This window comes from Microplitis mediator, chromosome 2 (genome assembly GCF_029852145.1).
Source record: "Microplitis mediator isolate UGA2020A chromosome 2, iyMicMedi2.1, whole genome shotgun sequence".
In the NCBI taxonomy this organism is placed as follows: Eukaryota; Metazoa; Arthropoda; class Insecta; order Hymenoptera; family Braconidae; genus Microplitis; species Microplitis mediator.
The window spans coordinates 300038-327805 of NC_079970.1; the positions used below are offsets into that span (position 1 = coordinate 300038).

The 27768-nt window shown below is 29.7% G+C and overlaps 3 protein-coding genes and 2 long non-coding RNA genes across 6 annotated transcripts in view; 3 read left to right on the forward strand and 2 right to left on the reverse strand.

Annotated features, from left to right (window-relative positions):
• The first annotated feature begins 5163 nt into the window (after window positions 1-5163).
• Window positions 5164-8779, forward strand: LOC130678533 (YY1-associated factor 2). The gene is made up of 3 exons (XM_057485802.1): window positions 5164-5614; window positions 5694-6185; window positions 6397-8779. Exons 2-3 carry the CDS (start codon window positions 6009-6011, stop codon window positions 6736-6738), a joined length of 519 nt encoding a protein of 172 aa, XP_057341785.1. The 5' UTR covers window positions 5164-5614; window positions 5694-6008; the 3' UTR covers window positions 6739-8779.
• LOC130678529 (periodic tryptophan protein 1 homolog) lies at window positions 8215-10438 on the reverse strand. The gene is made up of 10 exons (XM_057485798.1): window positions 10256-10438; window positions 10133-10191; window positions 9937-10061; window positions 9680-9865; window positions 9507-9614; window positions 9255-9429; window positions 9031-9189; window positions 8844-8952; window positions 8452-8779; window positions 8215-8354 (listed from the first exon to the last, which is right to left on the reverse strand). Exons 1-10 carry the CDS (start codon window positions 10316-10318, stop codon window positions 8248-8250), a joined length of 1419 nt encoding a protein of 472 aa, XP_057341781.1. The 5' UTR covers window positions 10319-10438; the 3' UTR covers window positions 8215-8247.
• Window positions 10439-10661: 223 nt separating this feature from the next.
• The window catches only part of LOC130678536 (uncharacterized), a 120638-nt gene continuing 103531 nt past the window's right edge, over window positions 10662-27768 (forward strand). Inside the window, exons 1-3 of the long non-coding RNA XR_008991835.1 lie at window positions 10662-10985; window positions 11065-11153; window positions 11239-11322. This is a non-coding gene — a long non-coding RNA (uncharacterized LOC130678536). The remainder of the gene's footprint in view (window positions 10986-11064; window positions 11154-11238; window positions 11323-27768) is intronic.
• Window positions 22512-23782, reverse strand: LOC130678531 (cuticle protein 19.8-like). Of its 2 annotated transcripts, none has more exons than XM_057485801.1 (4): window positions 23633-23782; window positions 23387-23555; window positions 22996-23294; window positions 22512-22906 (listed from the first exon to the last, which is right to left on the reverse strand). In XM_057485801.1, the coding sequence occupies exons 1-4, from the start codon at window positions 23642-23644 to the stop codon at window positions 22775-22777; spliced, it is 612 nt and encodes a 203-aa protein (XP_057341784.1). In that variant the 5' UTR covers window positions 23645-23782; the 3' UTR covers window positions 22512-22774. The 2 variants fall into 2 exon arrangements, with proteins under 2 accessions (XP_057341784.1, XP_057341783.1); XM_057485800.1 differs by having other exon boundaries at window positions 22996-23297; window positions 23633-23781.
• On the forward strand, window positions 26288-27584 carry LOC130678534 (uncharacterized). The gene is made up of 2 exons (XR_008991833.1): window positions 26288-26849; window positions 27264-27584. It is a non-coding gene; the product is annotated as an uncharacterized LOC130678534 (long non-coding RNA).

Consider the following 27768-nt stretch of genomic DNA (forward strand, 5'->3'; position numbering starts at 1 on the left):
ATAATTTGTATGGTATTACTATGGGTATAAATTTTATATATAATTTGTATGGTATTACTATGGGTATAAATTTTATATATAATTTGTATGGTATTACTATGGGTATAAATTTTATATATAATTTGTATGGTATTACTATGGGTATAAATTTTATATATAATTTGTATGGTATTACTATGGGTATAAATTTTATATATAATTTGTATGGTATTACTATGGGTATAAATTTTATATATAATTTGTATGGTATTACTATGGGTATAAATTTTATATATAATTTGTATGGTATTACTATGGGTATAAATTTTATATATAATTTGTATGGTATTACTATGGGTATAAATTTTATATATAATTTGTATGGTATTACTATGGGTATAAATTTTATATATAATTTGTATGGTATTACTATGGGTATAAATTTTATATATAATTTGTATGGTATTACTATGGGTATAAATTTTATATATAATTTGTATGGTATTACTATGGGTATAAATTTTATATATAATTTGTATGGTATTACTATGGGTATAAATTTTATATATAATTTGTATGGTATTACTATGGGTATAAATTTTATATATAATTTGTATGGTATTACTATGGGTATAAATTTTATATATAATTTGTATGGTATTACTATGGGTATAAATTTTATATATAATTTGTATGGTATTACTATGGGTATAAATTTTATATATAATTTGTATGGTATTACTATGGGTATAAATTTTATATATAATTTGTATGGTATTACTATGGGTATAAATTTTATATATAATTTGTATGGTATTACTATGGGTATAAATTTTATATATAATTTGTATGGTATTACTATGGGTATAAATTTTATATATAATTTGTATGGTATTACTATGGGTATAAATTTTATATATAATTTGTATGGTATTACTATGGGTATAAATTTTATATATAATTTGTATGGTATTACTATGGGTATAAATTTTATATATAATTTGTATGGTATTACTATGGGTATAAATTTTATATATAATTTGTATGGTATTACTATGGGTATAAATTTTATATATAATTTGTATGGTATTACTATGGGTATAAATTTTATATATAATTTGTATGGTATTACTATGGGTATAAATTTTATATATAATTTGTATGGTATTACTATGGGTATAAATTTTATATATAATTTGTATGGTATTACTATGGGTATAAATTTTATATATAATTTGTATGGTATTACTATGGGTATAAATTTTATATATAATTTGTATGGTATTACTATGGGTATAAATTTTATATATAATTTGTATGGTATTACTATGGGTATAAATTTTATATATAATTTGTATGGTATTACTATGGGTATAAATTTTATATATAATTTGTATGGTATTACTATGGGTATAAATTTTATATATAATTTGTATGGTATTACTATGGGTATAAATTTTATATATAATTTGTATGGTATTACTATGGGTATAAATTTTATATATAATTTGTATGGTATTACTATGGGTATAAATTTTATATATAATTTGTATGGTATTACTATGGGTATAAATTTTATATATAATTTGTATGGTATTACTATGGGTATAAATTTTATATATAATTTGTATGGTATTACTATGGGTATAAATTTTATATATAATTTGTATGGTATTACTATGGGTATAAATTTTATATATAATTTGTATGGTATTACTATGGGTATAAATTTTATATATAATTTGTATGGTATTACTATGGGTATAAATTTTATATATAATTTGTATGGTATTACTATGGGTATAAATTTTATATATAATTTGTATGGTATTACTATGGGTATAAATTTTATATATAATTTGTATGGTATTACTATGGGTATAAATTTTATATATAATTTGTATGGTATTACTATGGGTATAAATTTTATATATAATTTGTATGGTATTACTATGGGTATAAATTTTATATATAATTTGTATGGTATTACTATGGGTATAAATTTTATATATAATTTGTATGGTATTACTATGGGTATAAATTTTATATATAATTTGTATGGTATTACTATGGGTATAAATTTTATATATAATTTGTATGGTATTACTATGGGTATAAATTTTATATATAATTTGTATGGTATTACTATGGGTATAAATTTTATATATAATTTGTATGGTATTACTATGGGTATAAATTTTATATATAATTTGTATGGTATTACTATGGGTATAAATTTTATATATAATTTGTATGGTATTACTATGGGTATAAATTTTATATATAATTTGTATGGTATTACTATGGGTATAAATTTTATATATAATTTGTATGGTATTACTATGGGTATAAATTTTATATATAATTTGTATGGTATTACTATGGGTATAAATTTTATATATAATTTGTATGGTATTACTATGGGTATAAATTTTATATATAATTTGTATGGTATTACTATGGGTATAAATTTTATATATAATTTGTATGGTATTACTATGGGTATAAATTTTATATATAATTTGTATGGTATTACTATGGGTATAAATTTTATATATAATTTGTATGGTATTACTATGGGTATAAATTTTATATATAATTTGTATGGTATTACTATGGGTATAAATTTTATATATAATTTGTATGGTATTACTATGGGTATAAATTTTATATATAATTTGTATGGTATTACTATGGGTATAAATTTTATATATAATTTGTATGGTATTACTATGGGTATAAATTTTATATATAATTTGTATGGTATTACTATGGGTATAAATTTTATATATAATTTGTATGGTATTACTATGGGTATAAATTTTATATATAATTTGTATGGTATTACTATGGGTATAAATTTTATATATAATTTGTATGGTATTACTATGGGTATAAATTTTATATATAATTTGTATGGTATTACTATGGGTATAAATTTTATATATAATTTGTATGGTATTACTATGGGTATAAATTTTATATATAATTTGTATGGTATTACTATGGGTATAAATTTTATATATAATTTGTATGGTATTACTATGGGTATAAATTTTATATATAATTTGTATGGTATTACTATGGGTATAAATTTTATATATAATTTGTATGGTATTACTATGGGTATAAATTTTATATATAATTTGTATGGTATTACTATGGGTATAAATTTTATATATAATTTGTATGGTATTACTATGGGTATAAATTTTATATATAATTTGTATGGTATTACTATGGGTATAAATTTTATATATAATTTGTATGGTATTACTATGGGTATAAATTTTATATATAATTTGTATGGTATTACTATGGGTATAAATTTTATATATAATTTGTATGGTATTACTATGGGTATAAATTTTATATATAATTTGTATGGTATTACTATGGGTATAAATTTTATATATAATTTGTATGGTATTACTATGGGTATAAATTTTATATATAATTTGTATGGTATTACTATGGGTATAAATTTTATATATAATTTGTATGGTATTACTATGGGTATAAATTTTATATATAATTTGTATGGTATTACTATGGGTATAAATTTTATATATAATTTGTATGGTATTACTATGGGTATAAATTTTATATATAATTTGTATGGTATTACTATGGGTATAAATTTTATATATAATTTGTATGGTATTACTATGGGTATAAATTTTATATATAATTTGTATGGTATTACTATGGGTATAAATTTTATATATAATTTGTATGGTATTACTATGGGTATAAATTTTATATATAATTTGTATGGTATTACTATGGGTATAAATTTTATATATAATTTGTATGGTATTACTATGGGTATAAATTTTATATATAATTTGTATGGTATTACTATGGGTATAAATTTTATATATAATTTGTATGGTATTACTATGGGTATAAATTTTATATATAATTTGTATGGTATTACTATGGGTATAAATTTTATATATAATTTGTATGGTATTACTATGGGTATAAATTTTATATATAATTTGTATGGTATTACTATGGGTATAAATTTTATATATAATTTGTATGGTATTACTATGGGTATAAATTTTATATATAATTTGTATGGTATTACTATGGGTATAAATTTTATATATAATTTGTATGGTATTACTATGGGTATAAATTTTATATATAATTTGTATGGTATTACTATGGGTATAAATTTTATATATAATTTGTATGGTATTACTATGGGTATAAATTTTATATATAATTTGTATGGTATTACTATGGGTATAAATTTTATATATAATTTGTATGGTATTACTATGGGTATAAATTTTATATATAATTTGTATGGTATTACTATGGGTATAAATTTTATATATAATTTGTATGGTATTACTATGGGTATAAATTTTATATATAATTTGTATGGTATTACTATGGGTATAAATTTTATATATAATTTGTATGGTATTACTATGGGTATAAATTTTATATATAATTTGTATGGTATTACTATGGGTATAAATTTTATATATAATTTGTATGGTATTACTATGGGTATAAATTTTATATATAATTTGTATGGTATTACTATGGGTATAAATTTTATATATAATTTGTATGGTATTACTATGGGTATAAATTTTATATATAATTTGTATGGTATTACTATGGGTATAAAAAAACATAGAAAATCGATAGAAAACCCATAGAAAATTGATATAAAACATAAACTTGTTGCTGTGATAGAAAATCGATAGAAAACCCATAGAAAATTGATATAAAACAAAAACTTGTTGCTGTGTACTATATATTCAGAAGAAAAAATATGTATGGTATTTATATCCGATATCCCATAGAACTTTTACAGCCATTGAAGTTTGTCAAAAAATTTTTTATTATTTATTATTTAAAATATTTGAACAGAAAAATATTTAAAAATTAATTGCGTTAAAAAATAATTAAAAAAAAAAAAAATGAAATTCGAGTGCGGATTTGAACACGCAACTCTGAGCGGGTACGAAATGACGCATGGTGGGAGTAACATTTCTCCTCCGCTTGTCTACTGCGCTCGGTTTCTCTCGGCTTCATTCGGTTTCCCGACACACCGATAGACAAAGTTGCGTGTGTGCACCGCGCGCGAGGCGCTCTGGAAGGGGTAGAAATATCCCACGTTCTGGCAGCACTGCCCCCAAGTAGCAAAAGTAATTGTTAGAGCAGCGCCCACAGCGCCACGGCCACAGATATTGTTTGTCAATAATTATTTTTCATCAGTTCGTAGCTTTGTCAAAAAATCTTTCATACATTTACAATAATGTAAACTTTCCATCTGATAAATAAATACGACTACATATACTTAATTTATCACTATAAATTCCATAGTATATTATTTATTCTTAAGGTTTTATTAAAATAATATATGTAGACATGTGAATTTCCGTATGCATAAAAGTGATAACTAAGAAAAAAATTTAACGTCGTACGTGTTTAAGTTGAACATTCTTGTGACTGTCAATGGGTGCCTGTGAATGATTAATTACTTTTACATTAGTAAAGAAATTCGATAATTTGTTAGTTATTTACGAACAAGTTTTTTTTTTGTTTTACGACAAATGATTCTCAACATATGAGTAATTAAATAAAAATAAATTTTTCAAATTCGGTAATAATTATTAATTTTATTCTGTAAGTATTAATTATTCTTAAGTAATTAATTATAACGATTATTTATTTTATTTCAGATGGGCGCTTTCATGATGACGAATATAAAGGAGATATTGATGCACGGAGATGGTGTTGGAGATAGAGTTGACAAAGTTGTTAAAAAATTATTAATAACATCAAGTTGATGTACGACTGGTGAATTATTTAGATCAACGTAGTTGAGTAAATCGGGAGAACGTTGGGAGGATTTATTTATTTATTTGATTAATTTTGTTTGTATAAAAAATAAAAAGGATAAAAAAATCAATTTACATGAAACGAACAAGCCGCATAAAGAGAAATACTCTCTTTTGAGAAGGTTAAGCGGTGACTAAATTTTATTCAGATGAACAATGAACCATTCGGGAAGCGGTAAACGTCAGGCGAAGGTATTGGAAGATAATTATTGGGACTGCAGTGTCTGCACGTACAGAAATACAGCAGAAGCATTCAAGTGCCTAATGTGCGACGTCCGTAAAGGTACTTCTACGCGGAAACCCCGCATCAATCCTCAATTGGCTGCTCAACAGGTTCCTAATTTTATTATTTTTTATATCATTTATTAATATTTTAAATACTCAAATAAAATCTATTTATATTTATGCTATTGTTGATGGCGTTTATTTTAGTGGTAGATATTTTTGTTAGTAAATTTTTGGTCATGATTATTTATGGCCGCATTTATGCTAACAAATATTTTTTTAGCTCTGTTTATTAATTAATAATAATTTATTTGTTTAGGCTGCACAACAACAGTATGTGCCTCTGTTGAAGCCAGGTAAAAAAGAAGGCGGCAGTGGGAGTAGTACGACAAGTTCGTCAAAGGATAACAAAGAACGTAAATTGGATAAGCCGAGGAGGAAAAACCGGCATCCACCGCGATTGAAAAATGTTGATCGCAGTACTGCCCAAACAAATGAAGTAACTGTTAACAATGTTACCGTAATTATAACCGAATATAAGCCTAAAGTTAAAAAGAACTCTGACCAGTCGGGCTTATCGAGTAGTGCTTCTTCGGAAAATGGAAGTCAGCATGACTCCAATCAAGACTCACGGAGTCTAGATATTGGTACTGACGCTTGAAATTACTAGTTGATTGTTTTATTAATCATTATTATTATTATTATTATATGTATTGATAATTATAGATTAATGTATATTTTTTATTATCTATTATCTGCATCGTCGGTACGGTTTTCATTTATGTTATTTCTTTGTCATGTTTTTTTGTACTGCCACTAATTTTATCATTTCTACGAGTAACTAATATTTCTAAATTTATTCGTTTTCTTGCACAATTTTTTTTTTTAACGAGAATATTCTTATTCTTAAATTTTATTCATTAAATCAAATGGTGCAAGTGCCTTTTTATTTGATAAAGACTGTTCATTATGCCCAATTACACACAAAATCATTTTTTTTTCTTTGAAAAAGTTTTTCAATATTTTGGGTCTTCCCCTAAGATTTTGTTCGTACACTAAATGTTGAAGAAATAAAAAAAAAAATAATAATATTACGGCCAGTCAACAGACTTAGAGTCATTATTATTTTTTATGTAAGCATTTAGTAATTTTAATTGTTCAATTAACACTGCCATAGAGCAAAACATAAAATGATATTTTTTATTTATAATTTATAATTTAAATAAATAGTTTTTCGTTTTTATGTTGATCGAAATAAATGCAGTAGAACATAAAAATATTTAAAAGTAAAAAAAGATAAAGCAATTTTTACTGTTTATCATTCCGAAGTTAATAGCAACTGATCTTTAAATATTTTTGTATGATTTATTTTTAAATTTCATAGATCTCATTTATTGTAAACGATGTTTGAAATTTTTACTGCATTTAATGAAAGATTTTTAATGCGCATAATGTTATTTTGTTATCTAAATAATTTTTTAATAGCGTCAAATTAACAATATGCCATTATCTAAATGAATAAATATATATAAGTGTGTAAATAATAGTTTAATAATAGGACAATAGTCCTGAGTACTTCATTTTGAAGTATTAAAATTATTAGCAAACCAATAGCGGGGATGGGAAAATATTCCACTAAATGATTATTTGGTAATTGATTTAATTATTAAATAATTAATATTCAATTTACTCTTGTAATTAAAAATATACTGTGGATATATATATAAATATATATAATTTTGTTTTTTTTTTTTGTAAAAAGGTGCTGTAGATGTGAATTAATTATTGAAATTATATTTTTCGCAAGGATATTAATGGAAATGATAACTCAGCACACTTTTTCCAATGGAAAATAAAAATAAATTAATTACAAGCTAATGAAATAATAATTTTGTACTTTTAAGATGTGATTTATGTTTGGATGTAAATGCATTCTCTTTATAGTTTATTAATTAAAAGAAAATGCATCTCAATCGTATAGTTAATTGTACGTTATATGTGACTAAATTAATCATTTACTGCTGCGTGAATTGCAAATAAATTTGTTGAATTGGAAAATAGTAACAAAGTTATTTTTTTTTCGGTATTAATTTTTGTTTTTTATTTTATATAAAAGGAAGTATTATATAAATTTTTCGAAAAAGTAATTTATCTGTTGTTTATTTAAAATTTATTCATCAGTAACTTCCATTTCTTCAGACCCTTGAATATTTGCTGGGTCAGTTTCGTTATTCTGGACTGGTTCAATCAATTTTCTTGATCGGAATCTTTCATTTACTAAAGAAAAAAATTAATTGTTTTTGTAATTATAATTAAATAAAAATGACAGTAGACTGGATGATTAATTTGATGATTAAAAAATAAATGAATTTACCTGTTGTTACTTCCGTTAAATCCCATACTTTGAAATTGTTTGATTTATGATCGCCACCAGCAGCAATTATAAATGGACTATCAGGCGATGAAGTCAGACACTGAATGGCTCCTAAATTCGTTTCTGTTTCCCAAACAGGCTCTAATAATTGTGGAACCAATGAGTCCCATACTTTAATTACTCCGTCATCGGATGCCGTTACCAAAAATCCTGGACATGACACACTAAGTGATAAACCTGTTATTTCTTTGTCATGAGCTTTTACTTGCCACAAATGCTGTCCTTGTCTAATGTCGATGCATTCAACAATACCGTTTTTGGTACCCACCTGAAAAAACACATTAATTATAAAAATTAATTAAGTAAAATAAAATAATTAATTTAATACTTACAAAGAAATAGTTTGGATCAAAATGATTCCATAGCACACGTTCAACTTCTCCAGTTGTCTCCCAGTTTTTGAAAGTATCACTCGTTCGACAGTCAAATAATTTTACTGTTCTAAAAATTATCATTTTTTATTAACAAAAGGTAAAATAAATAGTTCTAATTTTGTTTTTAATTGTAATAAATATCTACTTGTCCTCAGATCCAGTGAGTAACATGTAAGGTTTCTGTGGATGCCATTGAAGAGTCGTGACTTTTTCATTAAACTGATCGAGCTTTGTGTCAGGAATACCTTTCTCAATATCCCATAACAAGACCGTTTTGTCAACAGATCCACTTGCTAATATATGCCTACAAATAAAAACATAATAATTAGTAAGTTGATAAGAATAATAATTGAAATAATTAACACTTACGGTAAATTAACGTTCCATGTTATATCTAGCACAGCATCTTTATGACCAACACGTTTTTTATTTTTTTTTTTATTTGGCTTGCAACCAAGTTTAAAAATAGGTTCCAAACAATCGACGATATCTAAATCCCATACTTCAATTACTGATGTCATGTTTCCGATGGCAACAAAATTTCCTTAACAAATTTTTTTTTATTAATTAATAATTAATATGGAAATTAGTAGATATTAAATTATAGAATATTAAAATTACCTGGTTTAGCGTCAGAAGGATCAAAGTTTAGCCATTCAAGACACAGTGGGAATGACGGAAGTAAAATATCATGGTGACAATAAAATGAACCTTCTCTTTCATTATAAACTAAAAACAATTAATTAATTAAATTATCAATAAGTTAGCTATCAATTAAGTATTTTAATAATTACCATATACTTCGAGAATACTAGCATCTCCGTCAACGTGTCCTAGTAAGACGAGATTATCGTCAGGTTTAATAATATCGTCCTCTTTTTCAGAGTCATTGTCATCGCTTTCTGCTACTGTTATATAAGGATCCTTTCCGTCAGGATTAATTGATGCTAGACCACCCATACTGGCTTTGATATCACCAGCTACAAATTCAAAGGAAAAAAAGTTTAATCACTTATTATATGACTGGTAAAAATAAACAATCCAAAGGTACCTTCTTCATCGTAATTCTCAAAATTAAACTCATCGTCCATTGATTTTGGGGTGTCATTTTTCTTTGGAGCATTACTACATCCTGGTTCATTGTCAGAATCAGCATCCGAGTCAGCTTCCAAATCTCTATAATTATTTTAGAAAAATGAATGCAAACTGACTGTTGGTAAAATTTATTCAAGTATTTAAATACATACGCTAGATCTGATTCAGTCTTTTTTATTATTCCCTCGAGCTCTTCAGCTGTCAATTGCACCTACAAATTATTTATAATTAATTTCATAAAACACAATAAGTTGTAAATAAAAATAATAAAATACTTTGTCAGGAACAGCAGCAGCAACTCCTTTTTTAACCCATGTACAACAAGGAATCACATTCATATTTCCTGATAATTATTATTAATTAATTGTTAAATATTTTAATTATTTACAATATTATTCAATACAAGTAACTAAAAGCACTGAAAAGGAAAAGCACGTGGTGTTTAAATATTTGATAGGTTATGGTAACGTATAGAGTCAGGTACGGAAAAATAAAAGTTGATGACCAGCGATTGATAAAAATTAAAGCGCTTGCTTGTAATTCTTAAAATTAATTGAACTACTAAAAAATGACTGAGTAATTTTAGTAAGTAGTAAAAGATAATAATAGTTGTTAGTTTTTTTTTTTTTTTTCATTTGAATATATATTTATAATTCGAGGAGTTTAAAATCTCCCGCCAAATGGCGGAGCAGGAACAGTAGCGACAAAAATTATTGTGTTCCACATTGAGACTGCGGAATTTGCGTCTTTGCGAATCCGAACGTTTGAGACGTCGAGAGTTTGAGAGTCATTTTTGTTGAATTCACACATCGACCAACATCAATTAGGGCTCACTGTAATAAAAGTATAGTTTAATAAATATATATGACCTAATTTATGCAAATGGCGTGACAATTAAATGAAATTTATAATTATACTTGGTAAATATAATAAAATATGTCCTTTAAAATAAATTGGCAATAAAATATGCATTGAAAGTACTTGACAAGCTCGATGAGTCCCATGGTATGCATTTTAATTTACGAATCATTATTTTTTACAGTTAATACAAATATAAAAAATATTTTTTTATTTATTGATATAGATTTTCAAGCATTAATCAGCCCATGGGATTTTATTGAACCCATATACAGTAAAGGTTAATCAATAAAAATGTCAAAATTATTGTCGGAGGTATTTTCTGATGATCATGTAACTTTTTATTGGACGTAACACTCAGTCGTACATTATTTTTCGCATTCATCATTTTTTTTTACAGATTGTGCTTCCTAACCAGAATCATTCTCTACTTTTTGAATTTAGTGTCAACTGCAGAGAACAAATGCAGCTGAGTTCATCACCGGTGAGTTATTTTATTATTCTTGGTTCGTATTCGTATTTAATATTTCTAAACATTCAAAAATTTTTGCCACTGCCGTACTTAATATAATCAACAACAAAATTTTACAATATGTTTGATACTGATTCTGCTAGAGTACGCCACCATGTCAATTTCTCGCAAAAATTTTTTGATTTAAAAAAAAGTATCAGTTAAGAGAAAATTTTTTTGATTAAAAGTTATATTTATTAAATTGTCTCAAAGATCTGCTACTAATTCGAATGCTCGACAATTGTCATTGAATTTTTTTCGAAACGTCTTAGTGTTAGTTATGGGACGAAGATGAAATTTTTTGTGATATCCAAGCCCTCGAAATAATTTATAAAACTAATCCTAGGAAATGTGATAAATCCAAAACAAAGTAAAAAATTTTATAACTAATAAATTTATAGATCCAGATGTTTTTCATCGACGCAGTGTTGAAACTGGGCTTATAAGTCTTGATATCATGTAATATATTTTTCCGAGTAGGGTGGTAAGACCTGAGCGACAACCGAGGGAAAACCCTCGAGGTATTTTTTCCATCTTTTTTTTTATTTTTTTGCGTGTGTCATCAATTGTCTTTTCCACCCTCCTTATACTGGCGCAGGTGCTTTCCCAAGATCCGTTCTTCACTTTCTCTTTTTCCTCTTTTTCCTCTTTTCGTCTACTGGCACTTCCTTCAACAGGCTCTACCACCCACTTTCATCTACCCTCTTCTTTCCCTTGTCTGCCTCCTCTCAGTTCGTCGTTCGTTCTCGCAACAAAAAACACGTATACTCACATAACGAGAGTATAATACGCATTTTCGAGTGTCTCATTTTTCCAGCACTGTATCTGCAAAATGAAGAAACTTTGTCGCTCGTTCTCAGAGATACTCAACAAAACTAAACTTGGACTATTAACGTTCACATTAAAAAACAAATATTTATTAAAAAGAGTAAGAAAATAATAAATATTTTTAGCCATTTCTCAAAAGCAACATGTACAACAACCCCGTTGAAAATTTAAGTCAAGCTAAAATTTATTATCTCTCTCTTAAATATTTTTTTTCATCGCCAAAACTTTCTTCTCCCTTCACTTGTTTTATTTTGCGCTCCATCCTAAAATAGAATAAATTCAAAGTTTCCGCACTAATTTTACGGGTAATTTGGCTCGCTATTCTAGACATATTCAGGTTCCCAGGGGATGACCATCCTCCTGGATAAGGTTCCTACAATCATTGTATAAGAGACTTATCAGAATACGGAATTGTTCTACGGTGTCGTTCCCAACGGTCGTCTCACGCTATATACCATCCTCTAGATCGATGTGCCGCTAAGCGTGAAAGTATTGGCATAATTTGTCCTCTCTCCGAGACTGAACAACTTATTTTCCTTCGATAATAAAACATCATAAGTACTCTTATTTTTATTCATTACTCCCGGTTCTTTTTATTATTGATAGCTTCTATAAATTAATCAGCTTGTCCGCTGATCCATTAAGAAAGCCTTTGGCACTATATCAGGATAAGACGCAAGAATCAATTGTGTGAGGGTTTCAACCTCAGTCGAAACGTCTTTTGTGTTAGTTCAATAAATCATTGGATTTCCGACATTTCTCGTTTATTCATTGTCACATTTAGACAGTATTCGCGTGCCCATCGACCTTTAGCTCTATTTCACTCTACTCAGTCCTTGGATACTCGATGTACATTCGAGCTTTAATATATGTGTATATATAAATATATTTTTTATTTCAACTGCTGACAAGTAGAGTAAAAAATAGTGAAAAAAAAAAAAAAAAATAATAATTCGAGGCAATCCTCTTTTACACACAAAATTGGAACCCAGAATCCCGGATCCCGGATCCCTGAAGACGCGCACCTGATACCCCAATGGACAGACAGACAAACGTGCTCGACGTGCAAATTCGATACGAGACGAAGCTTTGCATTAGTAACCACTTCAACAGCACGTTTGACAAAATCGTTAGGATCGAAAATTCTTCGAACTGATACAATAAAAACGCGGGATTATTTTTTTTTTTATTCGGGACGAACGAACGGTCATTCATTTATTTATTTATTTATTTATAGTTATTCGCATTCACAGATAAATAACCTCTTGTAAATTGTTAACTCATGCTGGAGTATCCAAGTTGAAGTTATAAATAATGCAGGAGAATTTATTTCTGTATCGAAATGCGAAGTCGCGGTCATGACCTTGAAGGAATGTTGAATACATTTAAATTTTATAATAAACTTTTGAATGTATGCGTGTAATAATTGTCAAGGCATTAAAGTAGAGCATGGATATGATCAGAGTAGAAGTAGGTTTAATTCAATAGCCAACTTATAATCTAACGTTATCAGTGGTGCACAGAGACGATGGCTTCAGTTTTATTCGTCTTACCCTTTGCCTTTTAATCCTGATCCTCCTTTTCTATATATGTCTTTACCTATACCTATACTGAGTTTTCTAGTTCGTTGGTATTCAATGGCATAGCTTCGAGATTTCTGGCGTGACCGGAAATTGAAATGAAAGCTATCTTGGATTGGATAAGGGGGAAAATAAATCGATTCGTTTGGTATAAAAAAAAAAAAAAATACACAAGTAGTAAAAAAAGTGTAAGAATGAAAATTGGTCTTCCTGAAAGTGTAAAGATAACGTAGTAAAAAAATTGTAATTGATTTTGTACCCAAGACATTTTGATTTTCTGGATTCTGCAATGGCCTGTTTGTAGAGAGGGAAATCGAAGTAAGTGTATATGTATGTGTGCGTTTGTGTGCTGGGTGAAATAGTTGTTTTACTCTCAGGGGAATAAGATATCTGAGAGGACTGAGGGACACAACCCTCTTTATCGGTTGTACGAGACATTGATGTATCACAGGTGAAATCCTTACCCCCTTTTAGCATCCAAGTACTAGTGGCTATAGATGTATATGTATATAGACTCTGTCGAGAGTTAAGAGTATCGACTTCACCAAACTGCTGCGACCATTAACGCAAATTGAGAATAAGAAACATTGAGGATTCGAAATCCAGTGAGACCTCAGCTGAATTAATGATTCTATTCGGATCGGTATAATGGAGAAAGTTGGGCTGCTCGGGTGTATCACAACCAGGAAATAGTCCAAGACGACGATGAACCACCAAGCTACTCCAACATAAACCAATCCCGGCACGTCATGTGCTTTTGTGTGCTCTGGAGTCTACACAGTCTTTCCATTCTATGGAATAAGTGATGCCTTACTCACTGATTTAATGACTAAAAAGTCCAAATTACAAACTTCATTTCCATGCCTACGGAAGTAAATTATTTTATATACATATATACAAATATTTTTTTTTGACTATTAAGTGTGCGTAATAGAGTTATAAAATCTCGACTTTTCGATAGTGTCAAGTCGTGTAGCAGGAGCTTTGTGGCGAGACCACAGTGTCACAATGAGGGAGCACGAATGATGGGCTTTTTGTCCCCGTTCACGGGCTCTACGTGCTTAGGCAAACCACCGGCGTATAATGCACCCACGCATTGAACTAGGGGTTTATAAAGGCGTAGGACGTTGGAACGAGCGAGATCGAGATACTCGACAATGAACGAGGGTCGCTGTTATAAAAGGAGAGAGAGCCAAGCGCCAAGCAAGCCTCAATCAATAGTCAAAAGCGGCAGTTGAGATGTCACTATACTGTTATAGGATGGGTACCTGTAATAGAGGGCGTGTCGGTTCTAATTATGCAGTCATCCCTATGCCTGTTGTAGCTTCGTTTTCCAAACTCCCAGTTTATCCTCCTCATTCAACATTCATCGATTTTCCCAGTTTCCTGTCGATCACTTTCATTTCTTCTCATCGTATTTTATAGTTTCACAATTGGAAATACGATAAATTAATTTTAACAGAAAAATTTGCTTTTTCGGCAGAGCAATTCATCTTTCTTAAACAATTTTATATAATTCAATTATCGGGCGATTTCATTTTAATTTTCCCCGATGACTCTGCTACTGCTACTGTTTCTACTTTACTTGGATCTCGTTACATCCGATTCGTTTGCAAAGAAGTATATCTAATGATTTTGACTCGCTTTTAATTTCCCAAGTTTCATGTTTGCTTTCTCATGCAAATAATCACGCGAATTAATACCGCGAGTTACCTATATACCTTTCACATGAGCTCGCTATACCTTTCTTTAACTATGCATTTATATATATATATATGTGTATTTAAGTTATATGTCGAGATCGTTTGTGTTGGTTGAAGCGGTTAATGATGTGGTCACAGGAGTCAAGACATTACGCGCTTATCATTCGATCCGATCGCCACTACCGTCTTACGTTACGATACCTCGTTTCGTGTTCATTTGGATTATGTTAATTAGACCTTATTTAGATTCTCGAGGACGCAAACTGTAATTGCCTCTAAGCTTTTTTTTATTTAATCCCTTGCTTTTTTATATTTTATTTCATTAAACATTTGACAATGTCATTTGCTGTCCATCTTGAAGCTCGCCATTTCAATTTAACCAATTCATGATTGCTAATTAATTTACCCCCGCTAGATTAATTATAAATCTGAAAAACGAAAAAGATGACGATAAATTTATTAATATTATAAATTATAAATAATAAAATATGTCTGTTTTATTATGTTGTCACGGTCGAAAGATAAGTATTCAACCCCGTTGTAGGTAAAGTTTTAAATGAGCAGTTTCTTACACAACTGCAGAGTAAGATCTCATTCACTAATATAATCTGTCTCTTAATCAATTCAACCAAGGAAGGATATAAGATCATCTCCAGTAGTCCCAAGTAAGAGTGACATAATGCTTCTGAATAGTATAGGGCAAGTTAAATGTTTGTGTGCAAGTGCAAGTGTAAGTGAGAATTCACTGTTTAGTTGCTCTCTCGCTGGCTGGGACGTGGAGACGTATCACTTGAATTAGTATAATCCCAAGTTAATCTTATTTTCTCAATTGTAATACGATAATTGCATCCACTATCTTTCATATATATATATATTTTTAATGTATCTTACTATTCATTTTTATCGTCCAATAAAGTCGCGATAAATATTTAAGATTAAATCTCATAATTTATTATCTAATATCTCGAAAAAATTTTCCCTCTCTCATGTGGAGAAATAAAAAATTTTTTTTACATATTTTTTGTTAAATAGACGTATTGTAGCCACTCGGCACGTGAATATGTCAGCGTTTGCGTTTATTTAAAACGGTAAAGCCAGAGCGCACATTCGGCTATCTTAACACTCACGTCGTGCTCAACATGATACAAATTTAATAATGTCGTAAATCTTGGCATGTGTCGGGACCGCGAGTGTTCATGTTTGTGCTTATTCAAATATTCGTCGTCGTCGTCGTCGTTCAGAAGTTAGTGTAGGAAACTGAGAAAAAGAGAAAGATAAAGAAACATAGTCATAGTCATAGTCGCAGTCATAGTTATAGATATAGATACTATTACAATGAGGGTGGTGAAGTGAAGCTAGAGGAAGGGGGAAAGGATCAGAGTTTATAAATGTAATCCAGTTAACTCGTGAGTGAAGGCGCCGCGGTCGATAAACAGCACGAAACCGAGACTCTCACGGCATTCGCTTTTATCGGGAAGTGTGCTTAACTCTATTGCTCTGTACACTGTTCTTACGATAATTAATTATTTTTATTGTTTAAATAGACTATATACATTAACTATCAACTATTCCCGATGTCCCATTTCCTCTTGAATGGAGCTGGATCACGAGTAGACTGCCAACTATTGTTTAATTCACCAGGTTTTATTAAACATTTATATCTGATTTAAATTTCATAATAAAGGTCTATTGTTATATATAATAATTAAATAATTTATCACTGTATATGTCGAGAGTATTTATGTTTAGTGATTCGCGAATCGAGAGACAAAGCCCGACGTCCTTGATAGTATTAAATAATTGATTTATTTGTTAAATAAGTTATTGTTATTAATTAACCGTTAAAATTAAATTAATTTATGTTATGATGTACAAGCTGTTTGATGATATCGAGGTATTTGATGAGACTAACGAGCTAACCAACGGTTATTTCTGACGATCGATTCTGTATCGCGGATACATGTTCGTGGTATGGGCACACGCGATAAACGTAGACCGTAAGTTACGCTCATAGTTGTTGCGCACGCGACTTAACTCCGCGACTTAACTCGGTAGAGAGTTTCTGTTTGCATTCGCTCTATGCTGCTCAATGCTATTATGCTGGTATGGGGTATGTCGAGAGCCAGAGAATGCTAGAGAATGCTAGAGACAGGCTGTAGTAGCCCTTTGGCTCGGCTGGTTACACTTTTTATTTAGAGTTATAATAAATTTGGTATGATAAGAAAGCTGTGACATGTGTAGTTTTAAATAATCGTGTATTTACGCCGGCGAATCTTAATTTTTTTTTTTTTTTCTTACTTTTTATGAGTCATTTGTCATTATGATATTTAGAGACGAATTAATGGTGTAATTAATTTTCTTATGGATATTTAAAGAAAGTGAGGCAAAATGGGATATCTTGAATATTTTTGATGGAAAAAAAAACTTTCGTTTTTGAGCTTCTTCAGCTAGAGAACGCTACAAGGAATAAAAAAAAATGTATCCTACAGAAAATGATTTGTAGCAGTAAGCGATAATTATTTTTTGAGTAAATGATTATGAAATTTATTAAATATGTAAAATAATAATAATGAAAAACAAAAAAAAAAATAATAATTTGGAATCTCCTTGATTCGGATGAATCGCATTTATGTGTTTAGTCAGCGTTGTATGTTTGCTTTGTATTAAATAAACTTGGCAATAAATGTGTGATAACTGTATGGATGTAAATGAGAACGGGTTTACAAATTGTGTAAGTAAAATATAGGCCCGGGGGCGTATCAGTTAGTCAAAGAGCTGGACATGGATGAATATAATTACACATTGCGAGCGTTAATAATCCGTAATTAAATTAAAACAGCCTGAGGGCATTGCCGGAAGTTATTGTATCGCGCGGTATGTTTTCAATGGACGGTAATAAAAATAAAAAAAAAACAATAAACTGAAAAATCAGTGTGGATTCTAGCTGTTTATTGGCCAGCCCATTAATTAGTTTTGTTGGAGATAAAAATGAAATTAATACCGCGAATAAAAAAGATATCAACTGGTAGATACGCGTTACATGTCTGCCCATCGAAACCTCAGGGCATATCTTATCCAATCTGGTATGCACGATCAGACGTACTAATCTAGATCGAATTTTTGATTAAGACCTTGCGTATTGTTCTGCCCAAGGCTAAATGAGCTGGTAACCAATAAAACCAAGTCTCGAGCCCACATTATTAATAAATAAATTTTTTTTAATCACCAAAATTGACGATATAAATAATTGATCTACTGCAATGCTTAATTGGTATTGAAGCTCAACATAACTGAAGCGACCACAAATTACTGGTTTAAATTAAGATAATTATTAAAAAAAATGATATTATATTTTTGATAACATATTTGAATTGATAAATTATTCGTTGGCTCTATGAAGTTATGAATATTTATCAATGTCCTGGCAAAGTGTTGACTCGTAATGCTTAGCATACTACAAGATCGAGAACTAAATAACGCTGAAATAAACTAAATTCAGAAGGTCATCCCGCCTTTTCATCGTAAAAGCACGTACCACAAGCCAGCACGAATTAAAACCACAGACTGTGTACTCTCTTTGTGCTTTAAAGAGAATTAATATATACTAGATTTTGTTAATGGGTTTGGTTTTGTTACGTTGCCTTATTTAAGGTGTAATTTATAATCTAGATACAAAAAATCATCTCAACTATCAACTAGTGATCTTAAATGTTATCAAGCTCTGGTGGGTTGTGTGTTGGATATATAGGCAGATTTGAATTAAAGCTAGAGAATTTAGCAAATTCATCACTGGGAGTACTAATGAACACGAGTTCCTAACCGGAACCTACAAACTCTCGGCAAGGCTTGACGTATTTCATTGTCGTAATTTTTTTGTGCAGTCAACAGTGTAATTATACTGACGTGGTTTAGCGTGAATTTGAATATTCCCAGTGGCAAAAGCTTTTGTTGGGGTACTTGAGTGCTGACTGTGTTACTGTCAATTTCACAAAATAGTAGAAAATTTTGAAATTTTGACAGACGATTGTCTGTCATAAAAAGTTAATTTTTACTCAGCCACCTGACGCATTATTGTTTTCTCTCTTTTTTAATCAGCTCTAATAGACTGGAAGATTAAAATCTCCCAAGAGTCCTCGGGGTAATTTATTTTTTTTTTTCACAATAAAAAGTGATTGGTTAATGAGTATTGAGTAAGCTGGGTAATTATTTTGGTAACCGAAACTAGAGGTTGCGTGCACAGAGACTAGCTAGAGTATAGAGTATCTGAATATAGTGGAGCAAACAAAACACAACAGCTATAGAAAAAAAAAGACAAAGAAGTGAAAAATAAAATATAACTAAAAACCGTTGGAGGCTACTACTAAAACGAATGAGTACTGGGTGGTGCTTTTAGAGGAGAATAGCTGATGTAGGTAAATGGGGTTCGGCCAAGGTGGTAGAGAAGGATGGAGGCTGGATTTACTCAGAGTTACGGTAGTGCTGCGAGGATTTTCACCCGGATTTCCTGCCGTGAGAAAGGACCTTACCACTCGAATTGGTTTTACTAGAACGGCTACATTTCAGGATAAATAGCTGAAAATAGATACGGGTTTGTTTAATTTTTTTATTCCGCTTAAACCGTCGGTTCGTTTTTTTTTTATCAATATATCTATATGAATTTTTTTAAATTCTTATGCACTCTTCGTTACTCAAGAGTCATTACTTAGCTCACTTAATTTAAAGCGACGTTTTTAACGCACTCAAGTTATTTTAAAATGTGAAAAAGTTTTATTTTTTAGTACAAGTTTGGTACGGAGTTGCTGAGGCATAATATATATAAAAAAAAAAAATAATTATTGAATTTAGCGCAAGTGTCACTGGTTACTTTCTATTTCAAGTTCGAGTACATTAATCTTGCTGAATGTCGATTTAACCGAGATAATTCTCTGGTCTCGTGTAATATATTTTAAAATTTATTTTCACTGAAACTTGGTAGAGGAAACGCAGAAAACGTGCGCTTACACCCCACCATAATCATCCACCGTGTAGCAGTCCTCACTCCTTGCTTCTTACTCGTATTTTAATCGAAGTAATTCGATAATTTATTTTATTCCGAGCCATCCACCCTCGGCTTTAACTTTTGAAATAAGAAAACTTTTTAATTTACGGAATGATTATTCGAGGCGCTCGCAGAACAACCACTTGGGTCAAGACACTTTTTTTGTTCCAAAGCTCTTTATGAAAAAGTCTTGTTTTCATCGATATCGACATTCTCTTTAAAAAAATATGTAACAAAGAAAAGTTTGTTTTTTTCTCCTTCGTTATATTTCTTTCCCGATCTTAGTCTTTTATTTACAAATAATGCACTTATGCTTTTTGATAATTAACTTAAAACACGGAAAAAAAGATCTGTTGCTGCAACAGGACCGCTAAAGTCTTATTGACCTCGAAAATGGGCTAAAATGGGAAAAGAGGCCGATTCTGGCCACGTAATCGTGAAAAAAAGTATCAAATAATCAAGTTACCGGGTACCAATAAAAAGAGCATCAGTTGATTCAATTGCCGGGAATATAAAAAAAAAAATTGTTGATAGTTAGCTTTTGAATTGTGCGACAATGCTGTATAATAAAAAACTATTGAGAAAATAATATTTTTTTGTAGCCATGGAAAATAGCGGGCGTCTACTGCATATAAGAGAAATTTAATTCAACTCATTTGAGGGGCTTCTAGATACTCAAGCAAGTATTTTTAATACGTCGTTTCCTCGCAATTTCATTTTAATCTTATAAATTGAGGATCTCCAACAGATTCTACCTCCTTTGCCTTCTTATCCGTGCACACAAGAGCTGAGAAAATCTAGCGACGTGCATCCCACTAGCACTCGAATGAGATTGTTGAAATTAAAATCCATATATGCTACTGGTGCCTGTATGTATATACAACTATATAGTTGTATAGTTATAAAGCTACATATGAGACGGAAATTTTATCCTTTCATTAGTATATGCTCACTGCAAAGGCACCAGATTGTTCAGGCAAACCAAATAACCTAATTAAAACTACTGTGTATAGAGGTTGAGTTTATTTTTAATTTTATCGCTTGTACAATATTATTATCCTTACTGCATTATTAAATGATAACTTAATAAAATAAACAATAGTATCCTTAAATAAAAAAATGGATCAAGGATTTTATATTCTACTTAAATGTTTTTATTATGTCAATGCAATTTATTTTAAAATCATTTGAAATTCATCGATTTTATGACGGCGCTTTTTAGAAAAATGGATTAAAATAAATTTTTTCCACAAAAATAAAAATTTTCTGGGCTTGAAAAATAATTTATCTATTTTTACGCTAAATTTTATAATAAATGACTTGTTGCTTTAAAATAAAATTAGCTGCTATTAAAAACGGAGACAGATACTGAGGAAACTTATGTATTTTATAACGGACACTGTGATGTTGATTAATAATGGGCATTAGTGATGACGCATTAACCCTATATTGAAAGCCATCAATAATAAATTAACATCAATAACAGAACTGTGACATCTGAGTCTAACTGAAACTCGAGCAAAGTTGGCTGGAGGTTCATCAAGTCTTTACTTATTCATGCATTGGTCTCTGACAACCAGACCACTAAACTACACGCAAAGTGAAAATGGTTGTTGGTCTCTCGCTGCTCTATTTCCTGTGTTACGCCAACAGTTTTATCAAGTCTTTGTTAAATTTTCATCATACCAAAGTTGCATAATTTCTCAATTAATTATCTACTATACTCATATTTTTATCAGAATAATTCTCAAAGTCCACCTGGCAGTATATCAACGACAATTAATTTTGACTTGAGTAAATTCTTTGTTAGTCGAGAGTTGTGAACTACGATCCATAAATATCCATAAATACTCGCGGTCTTCCCCACCTGGTGTGTCTGCTGCGAGCGAGTCCAGCGCTCAGTTTATTAGAAAATATTCCGCCAATTTCAACGGACTTTATTAACCTCGTACACGCACCGACTGCACAATATTACGCTCATACCTCTTTAGTATTTTCATAAACAAAAACAAATTTTTATTAATTTTTATCAGAAATTTATTTTACTTCTGTTTTCATCATCACATAAAAAATACTAAAATTAATTTTTTAAACAAAAATTGTAAATTTTTACATGGAATTAAATTTATCTAAGGCAGTAATTGGCCGTTAAAAGGTATTAATTATTGCTATTATTATTATAAAATTCTGTTTCATCAGATTAACCGTTAAATTAAGCACGTCAGTTTAATCCAGTTTATGGTGTAGGGATAGAGAGTGTTGTTTTACAATGACATCTAGTGAATCCTGACTACACGAGCTGAATCGTAGCCAAGAGTACCAACCCATGGTTGAGTATCGTACAGAGCCCCAGCTCTGGCGCCAACTTCCACGAGATTAGAAGTAACGTAGGGTGAAGTACCCAAGCTCTGGAAAAAACAAATTCATAGATCCGTTAATTGAAATTTCGAAATTAGTATCAAAATTTTTTTTACACTAAATATATTTAAATAATTACCGAGTGACGCCAAACGTTGGCGTTGGCTGTGGCGACTACAGCTGAAGGTCCATTGGGATAAGCCCGAGTCCAAATGTGACCTGGTCCACTGACTACGGTGTTTCTCACTGGAGTTACTGAAGAAGCGACGGTGTGTTGAGAGTTGACGTTGATATTGTGATTTTTCTGGACGACGGCATTGAAACCGTTGACTCCATCAGCTGCGTAAGAAACGGTACGCCGAGAACCGTCGGGTTCTACTAAACTGTAGTGGCCTTGGACGATGTCTCCATTGCGTGTTTCTTGTTGGGCCTTGTTGTCTCCTCAAATTTATTATTATTATTATTATTATTGCTTATTTAAAAGTTTTAGTTTTTTAATTTTAGTGTAGAATTTTATTATGAATATTTACCAGTGTAATCGTCGGCTACGGCGTAGCTGTAACTGTACTGGGGATGGTGATCAAAAGGCTCAGTTTCGACGATAGTTGGTCGAGAAACAGCAACTGTTGCAGCAGAAGCAGAAGGTGTGCTGATGATAGCAGCACGAGCTAATGCCAGAAATGAAGCAATGATAACAAACTGCAACATTTTGTGAAAAAAATTTTGTTAATATTTGTGCTAATTGCTTATTTAAATTTAATTATTCGCTGACTTACCCTCTGAGCCATTGTAGTGCTTTTAGTAGGAGCAGAAGCTAATCTGTGAACTGTAGTGAGTCTCTTGGCGAATTTATACTGACTGAATCGATTCACCCCGCCCTTAGTATTGTTATTGTGTTACAATTAATCCGAGCACGTAATGAAACGGGACTTACGGGGACAATGAAATAAATATCATCCGGAAAGAGCGTTGGCGAACTATCATATGAAGGCCAAAGTGAGACAATTTAATATCTTGGTTAATACAAATGTTAATAGTATATTCATTTGTAACCATGAAGGAGATCTGCTTATTTATCGGCTGTTAGAGAAGAAAATTTTTTTTTATTTTCGTAAATGCTCTTTTTTCGATTTCGCAAGCTGCCTTTTTTGGACGTGTGTTGGGGAGAAATTCGATTTGATCAGGTTGATCGTCTGGTGAAGCGAAGGGTTTGGATAAGAAGTGAAGGAAAAAAAAAAAAAACATAAATAAACCGAAAAAAGTAGCTATTTCATGTGCTTTTTTCGATTTCCAAGCAAACGTGTGTAGGTTTCTGGGCAGATTTATCTTTCCTTAAACATGAAATCTATCACCGAGTGACTCTATTCTTTGGACTTTAGAGGGTTCGCCGTGGCAGCGAGATCGGTCGCTCATTTAGACCGGGGATGAGTACCTCTGGGACCATAGGACCTTACTCTCTTGATTCAAACGATAGCTACAATTCCCCACTCGATCGTTTTATTATACGAAAAGCCTCTAAATCGTCGTCTTTAAATTGACTTACCTCCGCGTTTCTCTAGTTTCGTCTTTAGAAAATACCATTCACATAAGATTTGTTTCTTTAAAACCCCCCTCTGCTCCCACTTCTCCTCCCGTGTTACCTTTTTTCTGACATTTTCATTGTTAGTCTGGCTCGGAAAACCCTCTCTCAGCTTTCTAGATTACTCACTAAATTTATTACCCATTCAGTTAAACATTTCTCGTGATTTTTTATTTTTAATCACGCTAATTTATTTAATCGCCAAGGACATAATTATAAATTGCTATTGCGGAAGTTGGATAATTTTATAAATTTTTAAGTTCAACCGGAATATTAATAAAGTAAACTAAAAAAATTAAAAAATAAGTAAAGAAAAAAAAAGATAAAAAAGTGGGTTCCCTTGTTCAATGATACAGTACGAGTAATTAATGTTAATTTAATTTAAAGTTCTTGCATTATCGGTTTTCGGGTTTTAGGTAAGAGAAATCGTTAGTAATTCTCTTTGAAACGAAATAAAACTACGACATCCCCACTACATTTAGATTAAACCGGAAATTACATTAAATTTAGTGCTGATTCTATCGTCGACTTTTCAGTTCTCTGGTTCGGTTCTTTCTTCTTATTCATTTGTGTCCGTTCCCATCACCTTTTCCCGCTTGTTCTTTACTCTCTCACTTTTCCGTCTCTGCCGATAATTTTATATAAAGCCCATCGATTCAGTCGGGGGTCAAAAATAATTGTTTTTAGTGCAACCTCGACGTGATGCTCTTATCGGTAGCGCGAAAAACGGTATTTCTCTTTTATCAATACTAAAGTTTAATGGATTGGAAGCTACAGCATCCCAATCGGTAACTTGACTAAAATTCCACAAAATCCAATAGTGACTCTAAATTATTATTATCATCATTATTTTATTTTATTATAATTTTTTTTATTCCGCTATATATTTTCTGACGATAAATCACCACGAGCTATTTTTTAGCCGTTACCTTGTTCACTTTACTTAACTTTTCTTTAAATTACTGTGATATTAAATCAAGATATTTTAATACAACCTTCACACTATGACGATTTATTATTTTTTCGTTTATTTATTTATCAAACGAGACCTCATTTATACCTTCATTTAAATATTTCGGATTTATAATAATAATAACTAGTAATGTTGCATCACGAAGTAATAAAATCGGTAATAAAATCCGTTTCCTTTGCTGGTCAAATATATAAATGAAAAGTGAATTTAATATCCTCCATGTAATACAAGAAGTTTTTACAGATAAAAAACTCTTATGATCGGTAGTAAATGTCGTATCATAAAGTACTCAAATAAAATTTTCAAATGCTAGGTGAGTCGAGGGATTACTGATAAACTATTAAAGTGACAAAACTTGATAAGTTTTCAGTGATTTGATATACATCTCAGAAATACCAAAATTACGAAAATTTACTTCAGTTTATATTTAGTTAGAGGCTGCAACAATTGTAAAAACTTTGTTTTTAATTTGAATATTTTTTTTTTTTTATTAAAAAAACCTCTGGCAGATGTTAAAAAAAAAAAGAAAAAATTAAAATGCGTGGTGAGCGTGCAGAGCACAATCTGTTGCAAATGTTGATTGCTGACCCAGTTGGTCTGGGTGCTCTGTAGAATTGCGGAAGGAACGAGACACCACTGACCCCGAGACTTATTTTTCATTCAGTGTCCTATTTCCTTCCTTGAAAAGAGATGAAAAAGTTTAAGTAAATAAAGAAAACATTTGCTACAAGGTCCCAGTTAGAGAAGATATAAATATAGAGCGCAGAAAAACATTGCGGTTGAATTTGCAAGAGTATACGGAAAAAAAATTCGACGAAAAATTCCAATATTACTATCGTAATCCTGGACTATACTTTTATTGTCTGTAACATTCAAATATATGATACGAAAATTTACAGTTTTTAAAAGATTTTTTACTATTCACTATCGTAATTTCATTAAGAGTTTATTGTAATCAATTCAATAAGAAATATTACAATGTTACTATCGTAAATAGTAAAAGAATAAAAAATAAGATTTAATTATACTATTTATTCTTTTATTCTTCCTTTTAATTTACAGTGCTGCCTCTATGTTTTTACAATACAAGCTACAAAAATTACGATAGTTGGATTGTAAATTTTCTGAAATGGTATAGTATATGCCATCTGAAGCGTTTACGTATGAAAGACAAGTGTTGTCACAAACCATGATGTGATGCTTGTATGAGTGTATATATATATATATAAATACAAATGATGACATCTACTTTGTCTGTATTATTTGTGGTTCAACTATATATATTTATAAATCAGTTCATCTTTATCCACAGTGTAGTGCAGAAATAGAGGTTATTATTCATGACGTTTTTCGGACAATTGTAAATAAGAAATTTAAAATAAAAACTGTACTTTCGTCATTACAAACCTACATAGATTGTGGAATATAATAATTTGGTGGTGTAAGTATAATTATTATTATTCAATTTTTATTAAACTTAATATTCTGTGGGTATATCGTATGATCCTGAAGTTGGCAGATAATTAGTAATTTTCGGATTTTTTTTTTCACCAAAGAAATTACAAAAAAAAAAAAACTAAAAAAATACACATGTAGAAAATTTAAAAAACTATGGGTGCAATTTTTTTAAATATTTTTTTTTTAATTATTTATCGTCTAAAAAAAAATCCAAAAATTATTAGATATCTGCTAACTTCAGTATCATGTATATCGTTCGTTTTAAAATCATTTATCTGGACAAGAAGTTTATTTTTATAAACAATTTAGTAGTATTTTGTGGTCATAGGATAAATGATTCTAAATGAATGAAAATTTATTTTTTCTAATAAATTCAATTCTCCTAATTTTGTTACAGGATAATCTTCATTTGTCGACAATGAATAATTTTACCCGGCTTTGCGAGAGGTAAAACATTTCAATAACCTCAAATTATGGACATTCAACATTTCTTTATGATACTGAAGTTAGCAGACGCCTAATAATTTTTGGATTTTTTTAAAAATGATAAATTATAGAAAAAAAGTATTCGAAAAAATTGCACCTATGGTTTTTTTAATTTTCTACATGTGCGTATTTTGAATACAAATAAATGAGTTATTTATTCATAAATTTTATATATACCAAAAAAATATGTTTGAAAAAATATTAAATAAATGTTTTATTATTACTACTTCAACATGTTTTATTTTTATTTCGAGATTGTATTTTCCTTCTCAATTTAACTGTTAAAAAAAAAAAAAAAATTCCAAATGATAAATTTTTCTTTTTTATTAATTATAAGTTCTACTTTTTTAAGAAAATATATTTTACTCCATTGACTTCTAATTATTATTTTATATTTAAAGAAATTCTACATTACC